General features: G+C 39.9%; 5 protein-coding genes across 5 annotated transcripts; 2 read left to right on the top strand and 3 right to left on the bottom strand.

The window, feature by feature from the left end:
• Positions 1–7,333: 7,333 nt before the first annotated feature.
• BO72DRAFT_470898 (putative MFS monocarboxylate transporter) lies at positions 7,334–8,812 on the bottom strand (the record flags this gene model as incomplete). The annotated part of the gene is made up of 2 exons (XM_040947062.1): positions 7,334–8,733; positions 8,770–8,812. The coding sequence occupies 2 exons, from the start codon at positions 8,810–8,812 to the stop codon at positions 7,334–7,336; spliced, it is 1,443 nt and encodes a 480-aa protein (XP_040798404.1).
• Positions 8,813–9,618: 806 nt separating this feature from the next.
• Positions 9,619–12,615, bottom strand: orlA (putative alpha,alpha-trehalose-phosphate synthase subunit Tps2; the record flags this gene model as incomplete). Its single annotated transcript, XM_040948825.1, has 3 exons — positions 9,619–9,788; positions 9,862–12,106; positions 12,193–12,615. 3 exons carry the CDS (start codon positions 12,613–12,615, stop codon positions 9,619–9,621), a joined length of 2,838 nt encoding a protein of 945 aa, XP_040798403.1.
• Positions 12,616–13,796: 1,181 nt separating this feature from the next.
• Positions 13,797–14,750, top strand: BO72DRAFT_205610 (uncharacterized protein). The gene has a single exon (XM_040939617.1). It carries the CDS (start codon positions 13,978–13,980, stop codon positions 14,461–14,463), a length of 486 nt encoding a protein of 161 aa, XP_040798402.1. The 5' UTR covers positions 13,797–13,977; the 3' UTR covers positions 14,464–14,750.
• A 299-nt stretch (positions 14,751–15,049) lies between these two features.
• Positions 15,050–16,890, top strand: BO72DRAFT_205588 (uncharacterized protein). The gene has a single exon (XM_040939616.1). It carries the CDS (start codon positions 15,119–15,121, stop codon positions 16,691–16,693), a length of 1,575 nt encoding a protein of 524 aa, XP_040798401.1. The 5' UTR covers positions 15,050–15,118; the 3' UTR covers positions 16,694–16,890.
• A 264-nt stretch (positions 16,891–17,154) lies between these two features.
• Positions 17,155–22,713, bottom strand: pld3 (phospholipase D; the record flags this gene model as incomplete). Its single annotated transcript, XM_040948824.1, has 2 exons — positions 17,155–17,224; positions 17,291–22,713. The coding sequence occupies 2 exons, from the start codon at positions 22,711–22,713 to the stop codon at positions 17,155–17,157; spliced, it is 5,493 nt and encodes a 1,830-aa protein (XP_040798400.1).
• Positions 22,714–22,729: the final 16 nt, after the last annotated feature.

The raw sequence follows: 22,729 nt of genomic DNA, 5'->3' as shown, positions 1-22,729 counted from the left end.
ATAAATATAGTTTTAAAAGAATATAAAAATATTAATTAAGCTAAATAATATTATTATATATTTAAAATAGCTATAATATATATAAAATATAGTTTTTTATTTATTTTTTTTAATATAAATATAATAGTAAGTATTTTAGATATTAATCTTATTAAAATATTTATATTCTATAAAATAATTAAAAATCTTAGAAATTAAAAAAAATAAATATTAGTTTTTAATAATAATCTTATTAAGTTTATAATAGTTTATATATAAATATAGACTTTTATTTTTTTTAGATATAAAAAAAATAAAGACTTCTGCAGAACTTTTAAAAAATTATATTCTTTTATTAATAATATTTTTATTAATATAGTTTTTAAGAATAGATAATTCTTTTTTAAATAAAAAATAAATAAAATTAAATAGTAGTAATTTATCTTTAATAAGATTAATAATATGGTTTTTATTATAATATTCTAATAGGATTTTAAATTAATTAGATAAAAAGATATCTACAAATTTAATTAATTCTAATAAAATAATATTATTTTAAAAATAATTTATTAGTTTTTTATTACTAAAAAGCTATAGTTTTTTTAGGGCTTTAATTAATATATAAATATAAGTATAATTCTAACAGGCTTTAATAAATTTCTAAGAATTAAGTTCTTAAATATTATTAAATTTAAACTACTATTATTTATTTTATAAAAATAAATAAATCTTATAATCTATAAATATAATTATAGATAATAATATTAGAATATCTTAATTTATAATAATCTATAATTTAATAAAATACTATTATATTTTTTTTAAATTAGTAATATTTAGAAGAATATTTTATATTTTATACCTAATAACTTTAGTATAATTAATAGCTTTCAGTTAAAAAAAAGATTATACTAATTTTAAAAATAAATATTATTATATAAAACTAATATTAATTAAATTATATATTATACTATTATTAATATCTATATAAACTTTTTTAATTTAAAATATTTATATAAATATTAATATTTTATTAATTATTTCTACTTCTTGGTTTAGGGCTAAAATAGAAAAATTATTCTAGTTTATTTTATTTTTTTATATTATTTTTTTTTAATTATAACTTTTAAATTTAAGCTAACTTTTTTTTTTAAAATATTAATTAGCTAGATATTTAGTACTATTATATAAAAAATATCGAAGAAGTTTTTTTATTAGATTTATATAATTAAATTTAGAATAATAAGATTAAATATTATTATAAAATTAGAACTATTTTTAAAAAATATTTAATAATTCTAATTCTTATTTTTATTTCGGATATTAAAAGTATAAATTCTAATAGTAAATAATAAAAAATATTATTTTATTTTATTTTTTAAATAATTAATATATATATTTTTATATATAGCAGCTAAAGTCAGAAAATAGCTTTATAAAAAAAATATAGTTTTATTTCTTTTTAATAACTCTAGAAAAGTATTATTTTAAAGTATTAAAATAAGTATAAAACTTATATAAATTTTAATTATTTTTTTATTAGATTTTTTCTAACTGGCTTATAATATCGGATTTAAAAATAATAATATTTTAAATTAAAAATAAAGTTTATTTTAAAAAAACGGATTATAAATAGCTAATATTTTACTTTTATTTAAGTAATAATTTATTTAAATAATAATACTATTTCTGCCGGTAAGTTATATTTATATAGCTTATAACTTTAAAAATTTTATAATAATTAATATTAAATTTAATAAATACTTCTTATAAATTATAATTCAGATTATAGAACTATTTTTATTATTTTTAAATATTAAAAGAAAATTTAAACTGTAGAATATTCTTAATTTTAATATCTATTTTAGTATTATTTAAAGAAGATAAAAATTTCTACTAATAATTTAATATTATTTTAATATTATTTTATTAAATTTTTTTTATAATTTAGTAGTTTAGTATTATAAATATTAATAATTTTATAAATAACTGATAGTATTTTTAACCGCAGTAAGATTTTCTAAAAAAAGATTTAAAATAATAAAAAATAAAGATTTTTTAAAAATAAAAAAGTTTTTCGGCTCCGAATTACTATTCTAATATAATTATTAAAATAATATACTATATTCTATAAATAACTAAAAAAAAGAATTAGAAAAAGCCTGCTGTTTAGTTTTTTATATAAAATATTTTAAGATAAATTACAAGTTTTAAAAAAAATAATTTTTAAAAAATCTAAAAAAAGAATTTATTTATTTAAGTTTATTATTAATTATTTTTTAGGTACTATTTATAAAAAAGTCTAAAAAAAACTTAAGATTTTATATTAATTATTATATTTTAAATATTATTTTTATAAAAAACAGATACCCGCTCCCGCTTATAAAAAAGATTTTAAATAATCTAAAAAAAATAAAATATTTTATAAAGATTAATATTATTAGTATCTTTAATAATATTAAGATTAAAAAAAACTAAAAATTTTTTATTATATTCTAAATTTACTTAGAATTATATAAAATATTTATAATATTATTTAGACTAACCGGAGCCTCTATTATATTCTAGTAATATATTAATAATATTCTAAAAGATTATTTTAATATATTTTATACTATTTATTTAAATAATATTTTAATTTATAGCTATATTTATAAAAAATATTTAGAATATATCTATTATATTCTAGAAAAGTTAAAAAAAAAGACTTTATATTAAGTTATTTAAATATAAATTTATTATATTTAAAATTAAGTTTCTAGACTTAATTATAGACTGTAATAGATTTTATATAAATCTAAAAAAAATTAAGACTATAGTTAAATAGTTTATTTTAATTTATATAATTAATATATAAGTTTTTTTAGACTTGAATAATTTTTATTATTAATTTATTTATAATTTTTTAAAACTAACTATTCTGCTTTTTTATTTAATAAAAAAAATATTCTATTTATATAGACTTTAGATTATTAGAAAATATTTATTATATTTAAAAATACTTTTATCAAAATACTAATTTTATAATTATTTAACTAAATCTATAATATTATATTAGAAACTAATATCTCTAATTATATATTAAAAAAAATCCTATTTTAGTATAATAATAATAGAATATTATATTTTATTATATATTTTTTTAAAAAATATACTTCTGCTGAATATAATTATAAGATTTATAATAAAAAATTATTTATTATTATCTGCTATTTTAAAAAATAATATTTTAAGTTAGAAGAAATATTATTTTTAATTAAAATTATTATTAACTATTATAATCTAAAATATTTTATATTTATTAAGCTTTTAAATTATTAATAGATCTAATAGTTTAAATTTTTATTATACTTTAATTTTAAAATTATTTATAAATTTAGAAAATATAGAATTAAGTCTAATAGTTTAATCAAAAAGTTAGATAATCTTTTAAAAAAAATAAATATTTATTATATTAAAACTAAGTAGTTTTAAAATAAGAAAATATTAATTTTATTTATTTATTAATACTATTCCCGACTCTACTAGAAAATAAAAATAATAAAAAAAATATTCTTAAAAAAAATATAAAAAATATACTAAAAATAAAACTAGTATCTATCTTGCATATCTAAAAAAATATAATATTTAAAGTTAAATAAGACTTATAATTTTTATTTAAAGTATAAAAATCTCTTTGTACTATATATAAAAAAAATAAATAAATTAAAAAAATATTAAAAGCTCTAATTACTAATAAAAACTATTTTTTAAATATATTACTAATATTATATAAAAAAAGAAAAAACTTTTTATTCTATAAAAACCAACTATAAATATTTAATAATAAATAAATTAAAGCTAATCTAACTAGACTAGTTTATAATAAATCTATTTCTAAATATTTTAAAAAAATTTATGTATATAAGCTATTAGTTTAAAAATATTACTAGTCTAATATCTACTAATATATAGAATAATAAATAAAAAACTACTATATCTACTAAAAAATAATCTTATTTAAAAAAATAAAATAAGAAATTCTAAAACCTTTATTAATATTTAAATAAATATAATAAAATATATTTATAAATTTTATTATATACTTATTTAAAAATTAAGACTATAATACTATTTTAATAATTATTAATTATTTAATAAAAGTAAAATATCTAATTTTTTATAACTTAATTATTAATATTATTATTATAATAATATATATCTAATATATATAAAAACTATATAGTTTATTTTAATTTATTTTTTTTAATAAAAAATTTTAGTTTGTTTTTAAATTTTAAAAATATCTAATATAATAACTAAATATTATTAATAAGCTTTTTATAGTATACTACTTTAAGACTAATAATTAAATTAAAAAAATTAATATAATATTTAAATAATATTTCTATATTTATATAAATTATTTATAAAATAATTAAAGCTAGTAGCTTTTTTTAGCTAAATTTATTTTAAATATAATTTATTTTAATATTATTAAAACTATTCTATTTTTTATAAATTATAAATTTTATTTTTATATAGATTTTAAATCTATTATTATTTTAAATAATCTAGCTGCTAGAAATATAAACTAGTTTATTATAAAAATATAAAATATTATTAAGTTTATTAAAGTAGAAATATTAACCGTCTAAATTTAATATATAAAATAAATAAACTAATAATATAAATTAGTAAAAAGATTTAGAAAAAATTAAAAAGTATAATTAGATATCTATTATATTAAGATTTTAAAATCTAGTAAAAAGCTTAATTAAAATATTCTAAAATTATATAAAATTAAGAAAGTTATTAGTTTATATATTTACTAATTAGCTTTATTTTTTAGTATAAAAATATATTCTATATTTAATACTAGTTTATTTATATTTATTAATAAAGAACTAGTTTTAGATTAATATTAATTTTTACTGTCTTATATAAAAATAATAAATTAAAAAATTAAAAAATTAAAAATATTTTTAATTTTATATAGAATTATAGAAGATATAGTTATTTTTAATTAATATATATTATAAAATAGATCGGATATTTAGATTTAATTATTAAATTAGTTTAGTATTTTAAAAATATTTATTAAATAATTAAGAATTTCTACTATTATTATTCTAATAAATTATAATCTATATTTTAATAAAGCTTAGTTTTAGAAAAAAAAATATACTATTATAATATAAATTTAATATATTTATTTTATTTATATTATCTATTTTATTTATTTAATCTGTTTAATCTATTTAATCTATTTTATTTTAATAATCCGGCTGTTTTTTTTAACTATTTTATATATAATTTATAAATTTTTTAACTGTCTGTTTATTTTTAATTTTATTTATAGTTCTTCGAGCTATATTTTATTTATAAATCTAAGAATAGTCTAATCTAGTAGCTAGTAAAGAATTTAGAAAACTAGTTATAGAAAGTTATTCAGCTAGAGCTGCTATTCCTACTACCCAGCCAGACTAAGAACCAGATGCCAGCCCGCTCCTTGACAAGTTTTAACTAGATATTTATTTATATTAATATTTTAAATAATAAACTAGTTAATAAATAGACTAAAAAAGCTATTAATTAAATATCAGATAATATCTATAATAATCTATAAATATTTTTATTAATTAATTTTAGATTTTTATAATTCTCTGTTAACCGGTAAATTAAATAATTAATAAAAATAAAATAATACTAAAACTAGTAGTATACAGACTATAAAATAGTTTTTTAAAAATATTAATAAATAAATATAATTTGGATTTATATAAAAATCTTATTTTTGTAAAATATAATATATTTTTTTAGGTTTGTACAGGCAAGATCGGACTAAACTGTTTTTTATTTTTAATAAAATAAATAGACTTTAGATAATATCTAAAGTATAATATTATTACTAAAATAGTATATTATATTTTATTTTCTTATTTTATATATAAAGACCTGTACCGGAAGATCTAAAATAATTTTTAGAGTTATTTTTAAAATATACAAAAAGTCTTAATAAAAATATAATATATTTTAAAAACTATAAGATTCTTATTTTAAATATAATATTTAGAATATCTGCTTTTTTACTATTTTCGGAAATAAAAAATATAGATATTAAATCTAACTAATTTTTATTAATTTAAAACTATAGTAATTTCTAAAAGCAGTTTAAAATAAAAAAACTAAATAATAAAAAAATAGATTATTTTAATATAGATAAATCAAGCAGCAGCTGTCTTATTTATCACTTTTTTATTTTTTATTTTAATTCTTATTATTTTTATAACAAAACTGTTTTAAGATAACTATAAATATAGATAAAAATAACTAGTAAGTAATTATATACAGAAAAATAATAAATTAATATATAAGATTTTTATAAACAGAATTTATAGTAAAAAAAATAGATTAACTAGCTAAGACTAAGAAGATACAAACTAACCAGTTAAAAATTTGATTAATCGGTAAAACCGGCTAGAAATAGGCTAACTGATAGAAAATCAGACTAACTAGTAAAAAAATTAATTAATCGGCGAATATCCGTATAGTTAAAAGAATCTTATTATATTAGAATAGCTAACTGGTTATATAAAAAACTAATTAGCTAAGCTGTTTAGTTAAGAAAATCTTATTATATCCGGCCTGTCAACCGGTTAAGAATGAGGTTAAATTATTTAATTAAGAGGATCTTATTACACCCGGCGGGCTAACCGGCAAGAAATTAAACCAATCGGCTAAAAAACCAGAAAAGTAAGATAAACTAGCTAAAAAGACAGTCCGAAGACGTTAAAATCTAATAGATTCTAAGAATTATAGAATAAAGACTAAAAATACTAAAAAATCAAGCTAACCAGTCATCTTTAAGAGACCAGTAGCATTATATACGGGAAAAAACAGACAACTAGCAAAGAGAAAAAGAAAAGAAACTATATATATAGCGTGTAGTCACGCCGGTTGGCCGTCGGCGACCCAAAAAGAGCCTTGTATAGAGGACTGTGTATTCGGGTATAAGGCTTCAATCAATCAATCAATCAATCAATCAATATATTAATACATTAATTCCAACCACCAACAGAATTGAGAACACGTTCCAAGCACCTCATCTCTGAGACCTCAAATTGCCGATATATAATATGCTTACATTATAGACGAGTCCAGTGTTTACTTTTGTATCGAACACTGTTTCCACCCCCTCCTCTTCAAAAAACCTCTTCACACATTGTAATCATCGTGGTATTTGGTAGCTAACTTGACTGGTTAGTTAGTTAACTATGTTGAGGCTCATCCAGCCCATATTGATGATTGATTGTTCTTCTCGGTTTATTTTCCTTCTCCCTCCTGCCTCCCGTTCTGATTACATGAATCATTTTCAAGCGCGTTGCCAGGACAGACCTAATTTGCTTGTGCGCGCTGCAATCAAAGTCAATGTGCCCGCCAGGATGGCACTTCCCATGAACATCTGTGCGTATAGATATTGTCCGCCGTCCCGATCTACCAGAGCTCCTGCGATAGGCGTGCCAATGAGGGCGGCCACTGCCACCACACTCAATACCATCCCCATGCGAACCCCTGTCTTCTTCAAGTCGGTCGTCAATGTACTTAATGTGGCGGGGAACAAGGATTGAATGCCGGCCGCTGCAAGCCCATAGAAGGCACTGAAAGCGTACAGGCCTCTATAGCTCCCTACCACCGCCCAGCAATAGGCCACGACCCCAGTTATCAGGCTGAAGGGGATGAGCATATTCAACGGACCTGTGTACCAGTCCGCCAGTAGGTTGGGGATCAAGCGACCCACCAGGCCCACCCCGTTCATCACCAGGAGCACATCAATCGAGGTAGACTCCGAGACGCCGACGATGTCTTGCGCAAAGCTGCTGATATAGAAGAATCCCACGTAGAGACCCCAAAAGTTCAGGAACATTCCCAGCGCAAAAAGCGCATAGGAAGTCTTCCGGAAGGCTTTCAATTCGATCAGTGGTCCACTACGACGGGGCGGCAGCCTTTGCTGAAGAAAGATCAAGCAAGGTGTCAACGTGGCTAGCGAGATGAAGCCCAACGTTCGTACCGTCCATCCGTACCCAATTTGGGGTAGAAGCCGCATGACTATTGCCGGAAAGACCAGCCCTCCTGTGGCCGATCCCGAGGCTGTTATGCCAATCGCGATGGCTCGTTTCTGGGTAAAGTACGTCGGAATCAAAGCAATAGTCGGGCAAAACATGAGCCCGCAGCCAATCCCTTGGCCGATCCCCTGTGCCAGAAACAGTTGCCAGTACTGAGTGCACAGGGAAGTCATGAAGATGCAAAATAGCTCGAGTATGGCCCCGAGAATCAGGATGACTTTGAAGTATCCGGCGTCGGTGGCACGTCCCGAGAAAGTCCCTATGAAGAACAGTAGAAAGATCTGAATACTGCCAACCCAGGATATATCAGAGGGCGGCCGCTTCAGGGTCTGAGTATAGTAGTCTTGAAAGACGCCAAAGCTGTTGATATAGCCCCAGGTATTGAAGATAACAAAATGGGCAAGGGCCACTTGGAACCATGCGCCGAAGCCGCCGTCCGGAGGGGGGCCCAAGTTCTTTCCTGATTCCCTCGTCCGAATGAGTGTCAAACCTCGAGTAGTCAAGGCCTCAAGATTGCTCACATTTGTTGGGGTCTTGGACAGCTCCTTCGGCCGTGGAGTGTCGATAGCATTTTCCTCATCTCCCACATGATCTCTATCTCTATAGAGAACAGATTGATTGGGAGATTGAGGAGCATTAGAGCTCGCCCCTGGCGGGATCCCCTTGCCGGCTCCATGCGCTGGACTGATTGGATCGACGCTGCACGGTAGTTGCGACGTTGTCTTCATAGCTGTTCTTTAAGTTACCGTGGGGGTGTTCTAAATCAGTAATATGTATGATTCAGGTCCACAATCTGTATCGAACCTCCTAGAAGGCTGGCGAAGCACACGACACCACGTCCGTGAGGGGCAGAAACATCATAAGAGGATGCGGACAGAACTAAGAGACATAAGTTACCCGTAGGAGGGGTAAACCGGTAAACCTCCAGTCAGTTCAGTGCGGACGGAGTATAGGCCGAGATCCCCGGATCGTGGAGAACAGTCGGAGGGCGTCTTTCCCTGCCGGGTCTTGTTCGCACAGAAGACCGAATCGGGCCAAGACAACAATATGATTCCTCGGCTATGCAGCGTCGACGAGTCGTGGGTTTTAAAACGGCGTTTTTGTGTTCTCTCTATATTCTTCGGAGCGCACGATACTTTTAGACAACGACGAACGACAACGACAACATAAGAAGTTTTATGAAGGGGCAGCGCGTCATCTTCGCTTCGGCCATCTATAAACCAGTTCAAGAGGAAAAGTATCAACGACTATTAGATTCGAAAGCGGAAAGAGAACGGGCCCTCGGTCCAGAGCTGCCGCAAAAGAAGAACTCGAGAAAGCCCCTCTCCATGGCCGACGAGCGCCCTCTTCCCAATCGCCTTGAGCTCTAACAAATCAATCACCATCGCTGCCCCGCATCGACGCCCCGGGAGGAGAAACATGGAGTTATATAAGCATGAAAGCGAAGCTAAAGTCTAGATGAAACGAAAAAGAAAAAGAGAGAGAGAAAAAAAAAAGGAGCTGCATCCCGGTCGTAAAAGGCGCGTGGATTGGTTTAGTACTCTTGAGAGCAAGAGCTATTGTTTAACATCGAGATCGTTTCAATCACATCCGCCGGTTCGAGAAGATGCCAGCTGGCGGCTGTTTGCTTTGAGCTTGCCCCAACAGTGACCGAGTAAACGTGATCTAGTGGCAAGTCGAATCCCTGCAGAGCACGAAACATGTCTGGGAACGAAGAGTGCAGTCAGCATCCGAGTATTTGCTGAGAAATAATGGCGCCAGGGGGCTGGGGACATACCTTCATCTGTAAAATCGTCTCCTGAGCAGAAGATAAACTCGGGTGCATCTCCAGGCTCATTTCCGTACTCATTGACCAAGCGGGCGGCAATAAAGCCCTTGTTCACAAAAGTCGGCCGGACCTCCAAGTTGGCCTTGCCTGACATAACTTCCACTTCCCACCGCTTGGCTACGGTATCTTCAAGCGCCTTTCGGCACTCGCGAGCTTGGAATGCACCATATTCAGGATCGGCGCGCCGGTAGTGCCACGTGAGAGCGACCCGCTTTCTCTCTATGAAGGAGCCTTGAGTTCGTTCAGTAAAGTGCTGGAATGTTTCCATGACCTCCTTCTGCCAACCCATGTTGCTTCGCTCGGCCAGATTTTCCCAGTCGTCGGAATGAGGCTTCCTAATAAAACATCCATGCTCGGCACTCAAGCCCAATTCAGGAATATGGCCCATCCACTCATCCAAGAAAGCCTGATCACGGCCACTGATGATCCATACTGCATTCCGTGGGTCCGCAGCGAGAGTCTTGAGAGTGCGGAGAACGCGATCAGATGGAATAGCTGCTTGCGGGTCCTTCACAATTGGAGTAAGGGTCCCATCATAATCGAACATGAACAACCTCTTACGAGCTCTGCGATACTGCTTCAATAGCTTGACTCTATCGAGAGCTGGCGTTGCCACGGACTGATCAAAGGAAGATAGATTCGTGAGCAGACGGGTGAGGAACTGCTTAGACCAGGCCGAGACAGTGTTGGCAGTGACATGCTTGTATAGTTTCTGCTGTTGCAACGCCTTCTCCTCAGGGGACATGCAGAGAGCTTTATTGATTGCGCCCGCGACTCCCACCGTATCCCATGGGTTAATATGAATTGCATTGGAGAGTGTTCCCGCAGTACCCGAGAATTCAGAGAGTATCAAAGGGCCATTGTTGTTCTGCTGGCAGATGATATATTCCAGACTGGTCGTATTCATCCCATCTCGAACCGTCGTGATCAGGCCCACGTCAGCCACCCGCAGCAATGCAAAATACTCGTGCGGGGAAAGGTACTGCGGATAATATTTGACGGGTGAAAAGCTTAGAGATCCGAAGCGCCCATTGATTGTAGAGACTAGATTCGAGATCTGGCTAGCAATCTTGTTTTCTTCCTTCTGCTCGTCGACGCTAGTGGGGCTGGTCACCTGGATCAGAACCACCTTATCACGCCATTCCGGGTACTTTTCGAGGAAGACTTCGAAGGATTGCAGCTTCTGTGCTACACCTCGGACACTGTCCAATCGATCGCGACCAACAATGATTTTTTTGCCGGCGTACAGCTTGCGAATTCCCGACACGGCTTGCTCTATCTCGGTGGATTCAAAGGCTGCTCGTTGAATAGCACTGGTGTCAATCCCAATGGGAAACACGTCAACCGCCACATGGGCGCCGTACGCGTCGACTCCAGCTGAATTAGAGTCGAATCCCAAGACGCGGGTACAGCAAGACGAAAAATGACGGGAATAGGAGAAGGTCTGGAAACCGATCATATTCGCACCGAGGACTCCAGTGAGCACCTCCTTCCTCTTGGCGAGACAGCGCATGAATTCGCTGCTAGGGAATGGTGCGTGTAAGAAGAATCCAATGTAGACGTTAGGGATGCGTTGGCGTAACATGCTCGGCAAAAGGAAAAGATGGTAGTCATGGATCCAGACAATGTCACCCTCCTTGTATTCCTTCAGGATACGATCCGCAAAAAGCCGGTTCATACGGACATAGTCGGCCCACCACGTGCGCTCTGATCTTCCATCCGTAGGACCATGCTGCTTGTAATGAAGTAGGGGGTATAATTCCCTTTCGGCATAACGTCTCCACCGTCCTTGATCCTCCAAGAGGATGGGTTCTTCGGGGGCATCCGACTCAGCCGACAGCCACACAGGGGCGATTTTCCCATAGCGCGTGGAGCTCATTTGCCTATCGAGTTGATCTCGATCGGCTTGCCTTACCCGGAGCCCTTCCAGGAGAGGGTGACTTGGCGGCCGTTGGTTAGCATCGACGGGCACTGGAGCTGCTGCTTTGTTCAAAGGTATGGTGGACCCGTTCACGGTCGTAGGGAATTTGGCACTGGTGTTGATGGGGATCTGCTGCAGAGGTACCGCCGTCTCTTGGGCTGGTTCTACCTCACCAGTCCAGCCAACAAGGGTGTGAGACCATTTCGAGTCCTGGGAGCCGAGATAGGCCAGAGAGTCAAACAGGGCAGATGTTCCGGGGCGCGGTTTCAATTCCTGAAGCCAAGTCAGCCGAGTTTCCGATTGTAGAGATAACGACCACCCAAAGGAGACAGCGAGTGAAGGTTGGAGGGCTGACATACCCAATCTGAACCGGATCGCATGTAGAGTTTGTACGGAACACAGAAGGCAGCACTAATAATCCGACCGGTGAGGTGCAAGCCCGGGTACTGCTCACGGGGATCCATGTCTGACAACGTGGGCGTGCCAACTAGACTTAACCGACGCAGTAATTCACGTCCTGATTTTGCTTCTCTAGCCGCCAGAGCAGGCGTGGAAGGGAAAACAACGGACGAAGTGGCGGCCGGTGAGTTGGTCGCGACGTCGGAGAAGTAAGAAGGACCATCGGAGACAACGGGCTGTTTCGATTCAACCGCCAGGTCTGGTGTGGCATTGGATGCTTGTAAGAAAGCGTCTTCGCCCAGAACACTCAGGCCCGACCCAATGGGACCCGGATTGGGCTGGCCATCGGGTAAGTTGGTGGAAGCCCGGTGTTCGGAGGCCATGATGACGGAAGCGGACAAGAACGGGGGACACGACGGGGATGCTGGAATGATTTCCCGGATTAGTGCCCGCTCAATGCGTTTTTCTTCTACTTTGGGGAAAAACGAGGGAGGGGATGAAAATGAGCTCTGCTATTTTCACCCATGTGTGGGAATAAATATAAAATGAAGCAAAAGCAGAAGGGAGGAGGACGGGGGGGAATACGATGAGTTAAGTTTGTAGGAGGAAGAGGGGTCGAGTTACCCTGGGAGGGGAAAAGATAAGCTAAAAGTAGTAACGGTGGGTTGTTGGTGTTGTTGGGTGTGGGGGAGACCGGCGATAAAGTTGCGAATTAGGCCATGAAAGCTGGCGGGAGAGCGAAATCAACAGGAAATATGAACAGCAAGCAACGATCTAATCGAATTCACTGAGAAAAAGTAGGAGAGAGATTGAGAATGAAGAAGAAGAAGAGGAGGAGGGGGAGGAGGAGGAAAGGAAACTATGAAATGGAAGGAGAGAAAGCAGAGTTCACTTTGAAGAGACCGGCGCGAAGGCAGCCTGAGGCGGTGAAGTGCGCGGGGGTTACGTATCGGGAGTTGGGATCTTTCCTAGACTACGTACCCCACTGGGTACTCGCTCGATGAATGAAGATGACGATGAATGACCGACTTTCTTGCCAAATAAATCACCGGGGGAAGGTAGGGGAAAGGGGAGACGAAGCAAGAGTCATATTAATCTTATAGCCAGCATCTTCATAGTCCCACACACCCCCCCCCTTCTCCCAATCTCCCAATCAGGCTCTTGGAAGCGAATCAACTGAACCCATCCAGACTCCCAATTCAAGAAAAAGAGCCTGCCGCAATTGTACAGCAGTTACTGAATAAAACTGAGTGAAAACATTAAAAAAAGGGAGATTTATCGGATTGCTTCCACTACACCTGCAAATGTGGAAGCGCTCAAGCAAAGCCAACAAGCAATCAGCTGGCCCGGTGACTATCGGAAGGTGGTTTGCTACCACCGGCATCTAACCTCCAATCCTTCCTGCACGAGTGAGGTAGAAAGACGGAGAAGGGTAAAGAGACTAAGGGAAGAATAGGAGGCATGGGATGGGCCGAAAAGGTTCCAGCCTCCGCGGGGCTGGCGACTCGAAAGGGAAAGAAACCATATAACGGGTGGAGAATATAGAGAAGAAGAACAAACGGGGAAAGGGCAGAGAGAGTGAGAGAGCGCACGCGCCAAAAGAAAGAAAGAAAGAGGGAGAGAGAGAAACCGGTTCAGTCTCCGAAGCCTGCTGGGAAAGATGAGGGATTGGTGATGCATTCGAGACATGCGAGACATCGCGGCCGGGAAATTGGCCCGACGCACAGAACATTCCCCCTACCAGGATGGTTGGTCGGGAAAAAAAGAGTCAGAGGACAAGAGGAGACTGGACTCGACCTTCGAGCCCTCGAGACAGCCTGAGCACGAAACCACCCCACTCTGAAAAACCGCCCACTTTCCTTCTTCCCCCCTTACGTCATGATCCGAAGCTGCAGGTAGACCTGAGGGTAAATCGGTACGTAGGTCTGATTGGATTGATAACTCGAGGAGATGGGTGCCAGACCGGAGCGCTGGTGCCGGATTTCATCTACCAACGGACACTCTCTCAACTGCGACCCAAGCACAGTCACTCGACGGCAGGCGTTAGGTACCATGGCCGCGTTGTTGTCTCATGTCCCTTGGTCCCTGAAGGAGCCCATTGTCGATGCACATCGAGAATGGTCGGGCATGCTGTGCAGGGTCTCGTGTCCCGTGTAGGAACCCGACGATCGATCCCTGTTGTTTTCCATGGATTTAGCCTCATTAACCCGACTTGCAGGAGTGACCAGTGAATCTCAGAACCCCACTGGAAAGGGAGGTAGGTGTTCGTCGGCTTCTGACTATGAGTAGGTATGTACACAAAACGGGAATGACGATGGAAGACGGAAGTGCATCATTACTATTATTATTGACTGGGGGCTTGGGCCTGGGAAGGGGAGCCCTTACCCGATCTGGAACGGGTGAGTGGGTTAGTACTGTAGGTACCTAGCCTGGAGAGTAGGTACCTTATAGTGCAGTGCCAGCCAGTGAATGCAGTGCAGTCACCGTCTGCCCCAGTGACATGTGAACCTGGAAAACCTAGAGTTGATTCGCCTAAGATTGGTTGACTTACTCATCAATAACTACCTTATTAGTAAATAAGTTACATAGTGCAGTACTGACTCAGCTATGCAAGATGCACTGGTAGTTAAGTTATGTTAATTAAACTGACTAGTTAACTAACTAATCCCTTATGACTAACTAAGTAACTCAACTTTACGGAGTAGTTAAGTCAGGTTAACTACTGCACAATATGGGTCTAGTCACGTGGTGATAGCTTGATCTAAGGTCACCTGATCATCGTGGTCTTCAGTATGTCCACTAACGTTACAGATAAATTTCCATAATCATGGTTTCCCCGTAATAGTGCTTTGCACGACTCGTACCTATTGCCATTGACGCTTGACCATGACAAGCTTCCCGCAACGAAGAATATTTCTCTCACGCAACTATGTGTCTTGGTACACCTCTCCGCTGACAATTCCCTGTCGACGCTTGCATCGGACTGTCGACTGCAGCAGCGACAATGGTGCGATTGTTCCGGAAAGCCTGGAGAAAACTCTGGATGCGCACCGCGACGCCAACCGCGCACGTTTGATTCGCAGAGTCTATACCTCGGATTCAAGTCCGCTTCGCAACGTCCCAAGCACCGTCAAAAGCGGATCTCGGCCCAGTCGTCCACCAAGTCATACTACCAGTTATGGGGAATCCTCGAAACCATTACCTTCTAGCGCTGAATCGATCGCAGCAGCCTCAATAACCTCCTCTCCTATCCAGAGCACGACTCTCTACTTTGGCGGGTCACGCACTGAACCAAAGCGTGCCGTATGGTTAAAGAATCTGAATGAAACACAAATCTTTCAAGATGGTGGCTCGCAACTCAATGCGGAGATTCGAGCGTTAGGGGACTACATTTCGCCGACTGTCGTCGAGGAGGAACAGGCTCAGCAGATTCTTGCAGAAATCTCTCAGTTGCTCGAAGGGGTCGTGTCCCATCCGCTACAGTGGTCAGGGGCTCGGAGCCTCGGACTCGGGACGACTATGTCTGCTATGTCTATTCGTCTGCTTGTTCCTGACCCCAGTCGCTCAGGGCAAGTACGGGAACCGAGTCCCACCCGGCCATATATGGTCAGCCAGTACGCAGACCTCCTGAGAAAGGTCGAGAGTAAACTTCAGGGCCATCCGTCCTATGTAATACTGCGCCACACCTCGGCCAACATTAAGTCAAATCACACTGGCATCCTCGACGTACGCCACCGTGAAACACGTCTCAGGCTGTCGTTCCACTGTGGTGACAATTACCACGGCCTGTATGAACATATAAGGAATTGGCAGGCTGAATATCCATCATTCCGGTATTTGTTTGTGGCAAGTCGCCTTGTCTTGCAAAACAATATCTTGTATGGTAAAACTGGTGCAGGGATCACCCACCCTGCGCTCGCCGTTCTACTTGCAAACTTCTTGAAGATGAGCCATGGCCAATTTCTCGGAAACGATGACTTGGGTGAGCAACTTCTCGCATTCTTGCACAAGTTCGGACTAGAGGTCAACCTCCAGAAGTCCGGGGTCGCCGCTGACCCTCCTGGCCTCTTCGACCAGCGCTCGATGAGAAGAGTCTACCAAGAGTATGGTGAAAAAGTCAATTGGCCCGTCCACCTTCGTGGCCAAGCTTCCCTCCTGCGTCGAAGGAAAACTGCCCTGGAGAGGGGCAACTATGCTTTGGCACAGCGACTATGTGTTCAGGACCCCACAAATTACATGGTGGACATAGGCGTGCCTTGTCTGCACACGGCGTTCGTACAGATGACTTTCAGGGACGCATACCAAGTGCTCCGCACCTGCCTTGCGGAATGGTCCGGGGGGCGCGTCACTCCGACCACGAGTCTTTTGGGCTCCATCATCCGAACACCTTTTAACAAGACTGAACAGATGCGCGAACTTCTCGCATCTAGGAAAGAGCTCTCACCGCATCGCAGCAACTAGACTTTCACTTCACTTGTGTACCTTGTACGCAGGGCTGGAGCCCAGGGGGTTCTATTCTTCATCGTTTACAATACTCATCTTCGCTGTTATTTGTGTCTAAACATGAACAACTCCCGATGCATCTGCTTTGTTACCCATCAAATCAGTATGGGACAAGCTATCACAGGTGAATTGAAAAAGTATTATTGTAGAAGAAGGCCCGCTTGCTTAGGTATGCATAGGAGTGCATATCACCCAACCCAATGGTCCGTCTTGGTATCGTGAAGGGCATATATACATGTCAAAGAGAGCATCTGCAAAAAGTACCGGATGGTAGCGGAGGTTCATCAAGGCCCAGGGAGATGGAAAGCGGTCGAGAACCGAAGAAGGAAGCAGGAAGCGGCAAGGAATCATGCTAGTTGCTGTTTGACAGTTAGAGGATAACCATAGCCGTAAGTCGAGAGGAGAGAAAGGGACACGCACTAGATTTCCAGTGGGGATATTTGGTCTAATGTATATAGCCAGTTTCCGCCTTGTTCTTCTTTTTCAAGCCTAAGTTGAATTAATAAGGTCAGCGAATTTGGAAGATGACTGTTTTGGGGATCGTGAAGGACTAACCAGTCGTAAGGCCAGAGAATAAGATGACCCTGAACCTGATTCAACAAGTCTTCCGCTCGCTGTTTGTCCATCACTTCTTCCGCATGGAAGTCACGCTTCGACCCGAGTGTTGTTGCTCGTCGTCTCCGCCGCCGCGACTGACCGGTAGCGTTTCTGTTCAATGCGTCAGAATACTCGATGGCAGGGCGATCTGACCGGTGTTTCTCGACGTCCTCTCCAGAGGAGCCGCTATCCTCGGTCCGTCCATTCTGCACCCGCCGGCATGCTGAGCCGTCGGCTGCTTTTAGGGCAGACTTTTCATCTATAGGCGACAGTCCTTCATGATTCGCCGTCTCATGTTCTTGCTCGTTCGAGCCCTGTATTGATCCACTCTCGCAATTTCCTGGTTTCTCGACGGTGGTTTTCTCTTTGCGTTCCACCTTATGGGCCTCGGTACCGTGGCTGTGTGATGCCAGACTGTGCTTGATTCCGGCAGCTGCTCCAGGGAAGCCGGCAGCTGTGCCTGGGGGTCCGGTTTGTCGCTGACTCGAAGGCTGCGGAACCTTGGCACCGTGTTGGTTCTGCATTTCAGCAAATCGATCCCCATAAGCGGTGTACTCTTTATATTCCTTCCAGGATTTCACCTCGCTATCAGGCATGCAGCGGAAAACACTACGAAAGACCTTGGTGTTCTTTTCGGCGACGGCAGACCAGGTATCCAAGTAAAAGAGATCAAGTATAGGGTCCCTCATACAATCTTTGTCGATGAATATATGCTTCACCTCAGGAGCGTACAGGTAAGACTTGGCGTTGTCACCAATGTCTCGTGAAGCCGTCAGATTGCCGCTGTTGCTGGTTTCTGTCTCGTGCTCCGGAGCTAGCGCTGGGTGTCGAATATTTGGCGCGCCTTCAACAACGTGTGCACATTCATTGCCCTGTGCGACTAGATTAGAATGTGCCTGTCTGGCATCGTTCGTGCCATGAGGGTTGGTATGCCGCACAGTGCGTTGTGAAGGACGTTTGGGTTTAGGTTGTTGCAGCGTGCCTTTACCCTCCGATGCAATAGGCGAAATCAGAACCTCGGCCTTGTCCTCCAGGATCTCGGAATCTCGACCCTTTTCGAGGCCTGCCTCCTGAGCCACTTGCAAATGGTCTGGCCCGAGACCATCCACATCTTTCTTGTGTTCTGGGTTAGAGGTTACCCTCGGGTCTGCAGTGAGCTTCCTATTCGACTTGAGATTGGGGTTGTTCCCCTGCTCCCAGTCTACGTCATGGTTGAAACTGTGCATGTCTTCCGAACGAGAGAGAAACTCATCCTGAATGCGGTGGCGGCGTTCAATCATGTCTCTCTCGTCCCTCTTCTCCAGCATGAGAGACTCGGAGTCAGGCGCCTCGTTGATATCAGATGGCTTGGACCCCTCTTCGGCAATTTGAATCCTTAGTAGCTCTTCCTCGGTCGCCAAAGAATGTTCCATCAGCTCATCGACATCGACACCAAGATGCTCTCTCATAAGGCGCATGCGAAGGGTGTGCGGGAAACGGCCCACAAGGTAGGGACGGCCGTTCATGCTAGACCATATCATGTCCGTATCACGAACAACCGCCGCAACTTCAGAGTCGCGTGATCCGAGCATCGACCGTTCGTTGATATTCGCGGAACCGATGATAGCCGCGCGATCATCAACGACCATACATTTAGCATGAATGTACAGCTGCTCAGTCACGAGCTGTTTTTGCGGACCGATTTTTCCCCATGACCGGAGGCTGAAGAATTGAATATAATCCTCAGGCTCGATTCCCAATGCTCGTAACCGTCCAAAGATTGACGTCTCACCACGACAGATACTTCGATATTGGCACATCATGATAAGGCGGACGCTAGTTCCACCCTCGCTATCAACCGTGTTCTGGAAACCAGGCATCAATGGAATGACAATCACGGCACGCCATGCTTCTTTGTTCTTTGCAGCCCGCGTGATGCGCTCTACCAATGCGTCCCCGATCAGATTCTCGATTTTTCTACCGTCAATCTCGCAGGTGCTGATGAAAAACTGGTTCTCAATATATACGAAATGATCGGATTCCTCAATCAGTTTCACGTAGGCGTTCATGATGCTGTGTTCGGTTGTGTCCGGTGTGCCTGTCGACCACATGCTACTAGAACGTAAAATCTGGACCTCGCAGGTCCCATCAAGACCGAGAGCTTCCAGATCAGCCGCATCGAAATCAGGAGGCGGGAGTAAGAAAGGCGTTGGACGGGTTGGTTTTCGCTGGCGCAAGATGTAATTCCACCTTTGGACAAAATGGCGCGTGAGGTCTCGAGCCGGCTGACCCACTACATGCATTGAGATATCATGCCAAGGCATCCTGGGAATGATATTCCGATCATACATCTCTTCGTACGGTTTGTCGAGATCGTAGAAATCTTGTATCCGAGGGTTCGAGTAGTCCTTGCCGGGCCAGAGCTGGCAATGATCCGCGTCCTTTGGTCCCTCCCGTGTCTCGAAGCCCGTTGGCTTATCATCCGTCAAGAGATGTTGAGGCGTGTCCCATCTTCCGAAACACAAATCAATACCCCCAACAAAGGCCAGAGTGTGGTCGATAATGCATAGCTTCTCATGGTGTGCCCAGAAGAAGGTGTTCTGCCGGAATTGATTGGGCGAACGTTGAACAAAGACATTCGGGTGTAGATCGAGTAGAGAGAACTTGGAGTACTCCGAATCGATTGGAATGGCGGAGTTGATGTTTCGATACATGATCACAAAAATCTTCACACCTTCACGCGCCTTACGCTGTAGCAGACGGTCTAAGCGCCATTTCTGGCTGATAGCGGCCGGTCGACGCATGTAGAGCTCAGGGCTGAGCCACCAGTCATGAATATAGATGACATCTTTAGCCTGGTTGATCGCGCGGGACACAACCCACATGTGATCACGCGCATCCACCAACCATTGCGCGAAGCACTTCTGCCGTACAGGAGCAAAGCTCTCAAATCGGTTCGGTCTCGCCCAGGGGGTGTTATTGACCATGAACCGTATTGAGTCCTCGAATTGGTGGAGTTGCCGCTCATTCCTGGCCAGCAGTCTGAGCTTTCGCTCCGAGTTCTCGAGTCTTAGAGTGTGATGCTGCGGGTGTCGAGCTGACTCCGTTGCAGACTTGGCAAAGTCCTTTGCCTTCTGGTTGCGCAAGCTAACCTTCTGAGTCTGGAGTTTGAAAAAGGGATCTACCAAGAACACATCATAAATATTCATCTCCTCCGGCGAATCGACGCATACGACGTAGCTGTGCCTCACAAGAAACCATTTGGGGGAGTGGCGTTTTTTTACCATGCCTGGAGTCAGGGCTCTCCGGAAATCAAGGCCTTTGGACGACTGGATAACAAGATATCCTTCCTTGCCATGATAACTCCCTTCAGCGGCAAGACGGACACCTAGTGCCGAAAGCTCGAGGAATTTGCACAGGCGGTTGCTATCTGGCTTAAAGATAAGAAACCGGATTAGCTTCTGTAGGTACGATTCCAGCTTCTTTCGTTGCCTCTCCGGGTAAGTCTCTCTCTTGTTAGCGAACCCAGCTTCTACCGGCCCGGATGAGCCTGCAGGATTCTCTCCATCTGGGATTGTCGCACTCGACTGTCTTCGAGACATGGCACCAGATGGGCGCCGCGGTAATTGCTGATGCTGCTTCTTACCGCCCCTTTCGTTGCCGCTTGTTACCTCTGCCGCCGTCTCATATCCACCATCGTCCTCCTCATCTTCCATGTCACTTTCTAAGCCGCGCACACCTCGAAGATAAGGAAACGCACTGCGCGGAAAGCGCGGGAGGTTGTGTCCACCTTCAGTGTTCCGTAATTGAATGTACTTCTGCGTTCCAAAGTGCAGCTTGTACTTCAGATGGATATTGGCAAAGTCTCTTAGGGTACGGTGTATAATCCACTTCATCCGTGTCATTCCACTTCCGTACTCAAGCTCGATACGAAAAACCAGATGGCGGTCGCCGGAGTGTGAATCAATCTTGCTATCGGTGACCCGCACCTTGAGCTGTTCGAGTAAAATTGGAATGCGCTTGCTTCCATGCTCGTCCCTCTGGAACATGCTGGCTAGAATGAGGGCGGCCGGCACCCCGGACGTAAGTTCTGCCAGAAGTTCTGCTGATTTTGCATGATCGACAGTATTATCCACTTTGCGTCTCTGCCCAATCAACTTGAGTCCAGCTTTGATCTGACGCCATTTTTGAGCGCTCAGGCTAGAACCCCGATCAGCCCGGTGGCGCCGCCAAGGTGGCGCGGTACCCTCGGCGTTGTCAGATGGGCCAGCCAGCCCGGTCAGTCTTCTGAGGTTGCTCGGTCTTCTCTCGTCGGGGTTTGTTGGAGTGTCCAGCTGACGTCCGCCATAAGTAAGTCCTCTCGCATTCGCAAGCCAGACACTTCTTCGCCTCCATGCCGTATCCCTGTTCAACCGGTCACGACCCTCATCTTCCGAAACTCCCTCCCGCTGCTGCGGGATAAAATTACCAGTGCTCCCCCGGCGCGGGAAGAAATTCGACCGGTAATTCTCAAAGGGTGCAAATGAGCTGGGCAAGTGAAACGACGGACGAGTAGTAGCCTTTGGTGTATTTGGCTGCGTTTGCGAGGCCGACTCATCTTTTTGACGCCGGCGTTGTTTCTTCTTCTTCTTTGGCTGGTGGGCACGATTCTCCCCTGCGCTCTCCTCCGCATCGGCATCAATGTCGCTTCCCTCTTCTTCCAAGGTGTTTGGGAAACGAAACTCGCCCCGTTCCGAACCCGGGGTTGCTAGATCATTGTTGGTGGCTCTGAAATCGCTCAGGGTTGCGCCACTAGCTGAGCGCGAGTGCGAAACGAACGAGGGTGAGGCTGCGAATGATTTCAACTTCGTGAGTAGAGACTGTTTTCCTCTCAAACCCAGATCTGCGTCATCCCCCTTTACTGATGGCGGCCTGGAACTGGGTAGCTCAGTGAGAGGGTCGACTTCGGGAAGGTCTCGAGTAAATTGAACGCTCGGACGGCGGCTCGCGGCTGGCAGTGGCGGTTGCGGCTTCCTACTTCCGGATGTTTGCGGTCCCTCGGTCGTCTCAGTTATTCTTCGAGGCATCAGCAAGCCAGGATTATCACCAGAGATAGCATCCCCGGATGTCGTCCGATCCTCCGGGTAGCCGCTAGCTTGTCCTGCACGCGCTTTGGATTTATTTTTTGTGATGGTTTCCCCGGTGTCCTGCAGAGGTGGCAGGTCATTCACCTGATCGTGTTCCTCTTCCTCCGCTTTATGCTGCGTGTCTGTTTTCGGAATCATCAAGGGAGACGCAGGATTTGGCGAAGAGAGCTTAGTTCCATCTGATAGCGACATAGGCTCGGGTCTTCTCCAATAATGGCGAGCTTGGGTGTTCTCCGAGCTCCTTGGCTCGGAGGGCTCAGTTGTGGGGTCTGTCATGCTGGCAGTAAAGCAC

Source organism: Aspergillus fijiensis (assembly GCF_003184825.1).
Source record: "Aspergillus fijiensis CBS 313.89 unplaced genomic scaffold BO72scaffold_49, whole genome shotgun sequence".
In the NCBI taxonomy this organism is placed as follows: domain Eukaryota; kingdom Fungi; phylum Ascomycota; class Eurotiomycetes; order Eurotiales; family Aspergillaceae; genus Aspergillus; species Aspergillus fijiensis.
The sequence above is the reverse complement of the archived record's forward strand: the minus strand, read 5'-3'. Positions and strand labels throughout refer to the sequence as shown.

Bases quoted from the DNA above. Each gene is read 5' to 3' on its own strand.
- BO72DRAFT_205610 (XM_040939617.1), top strand. From the start codon at position 13,978: ATGGTTGGTCGGGAAAAAAAGAGTCAGAGGACAAGAGGAGACTGGACT.
- BO72DRAFT_205588 (XM_040939616.1), top strand. From the start codon at position 15,119: ATGACAAGCTTCCCGCAACGAAGAATATTTCTCTCACGCAACTATGTG.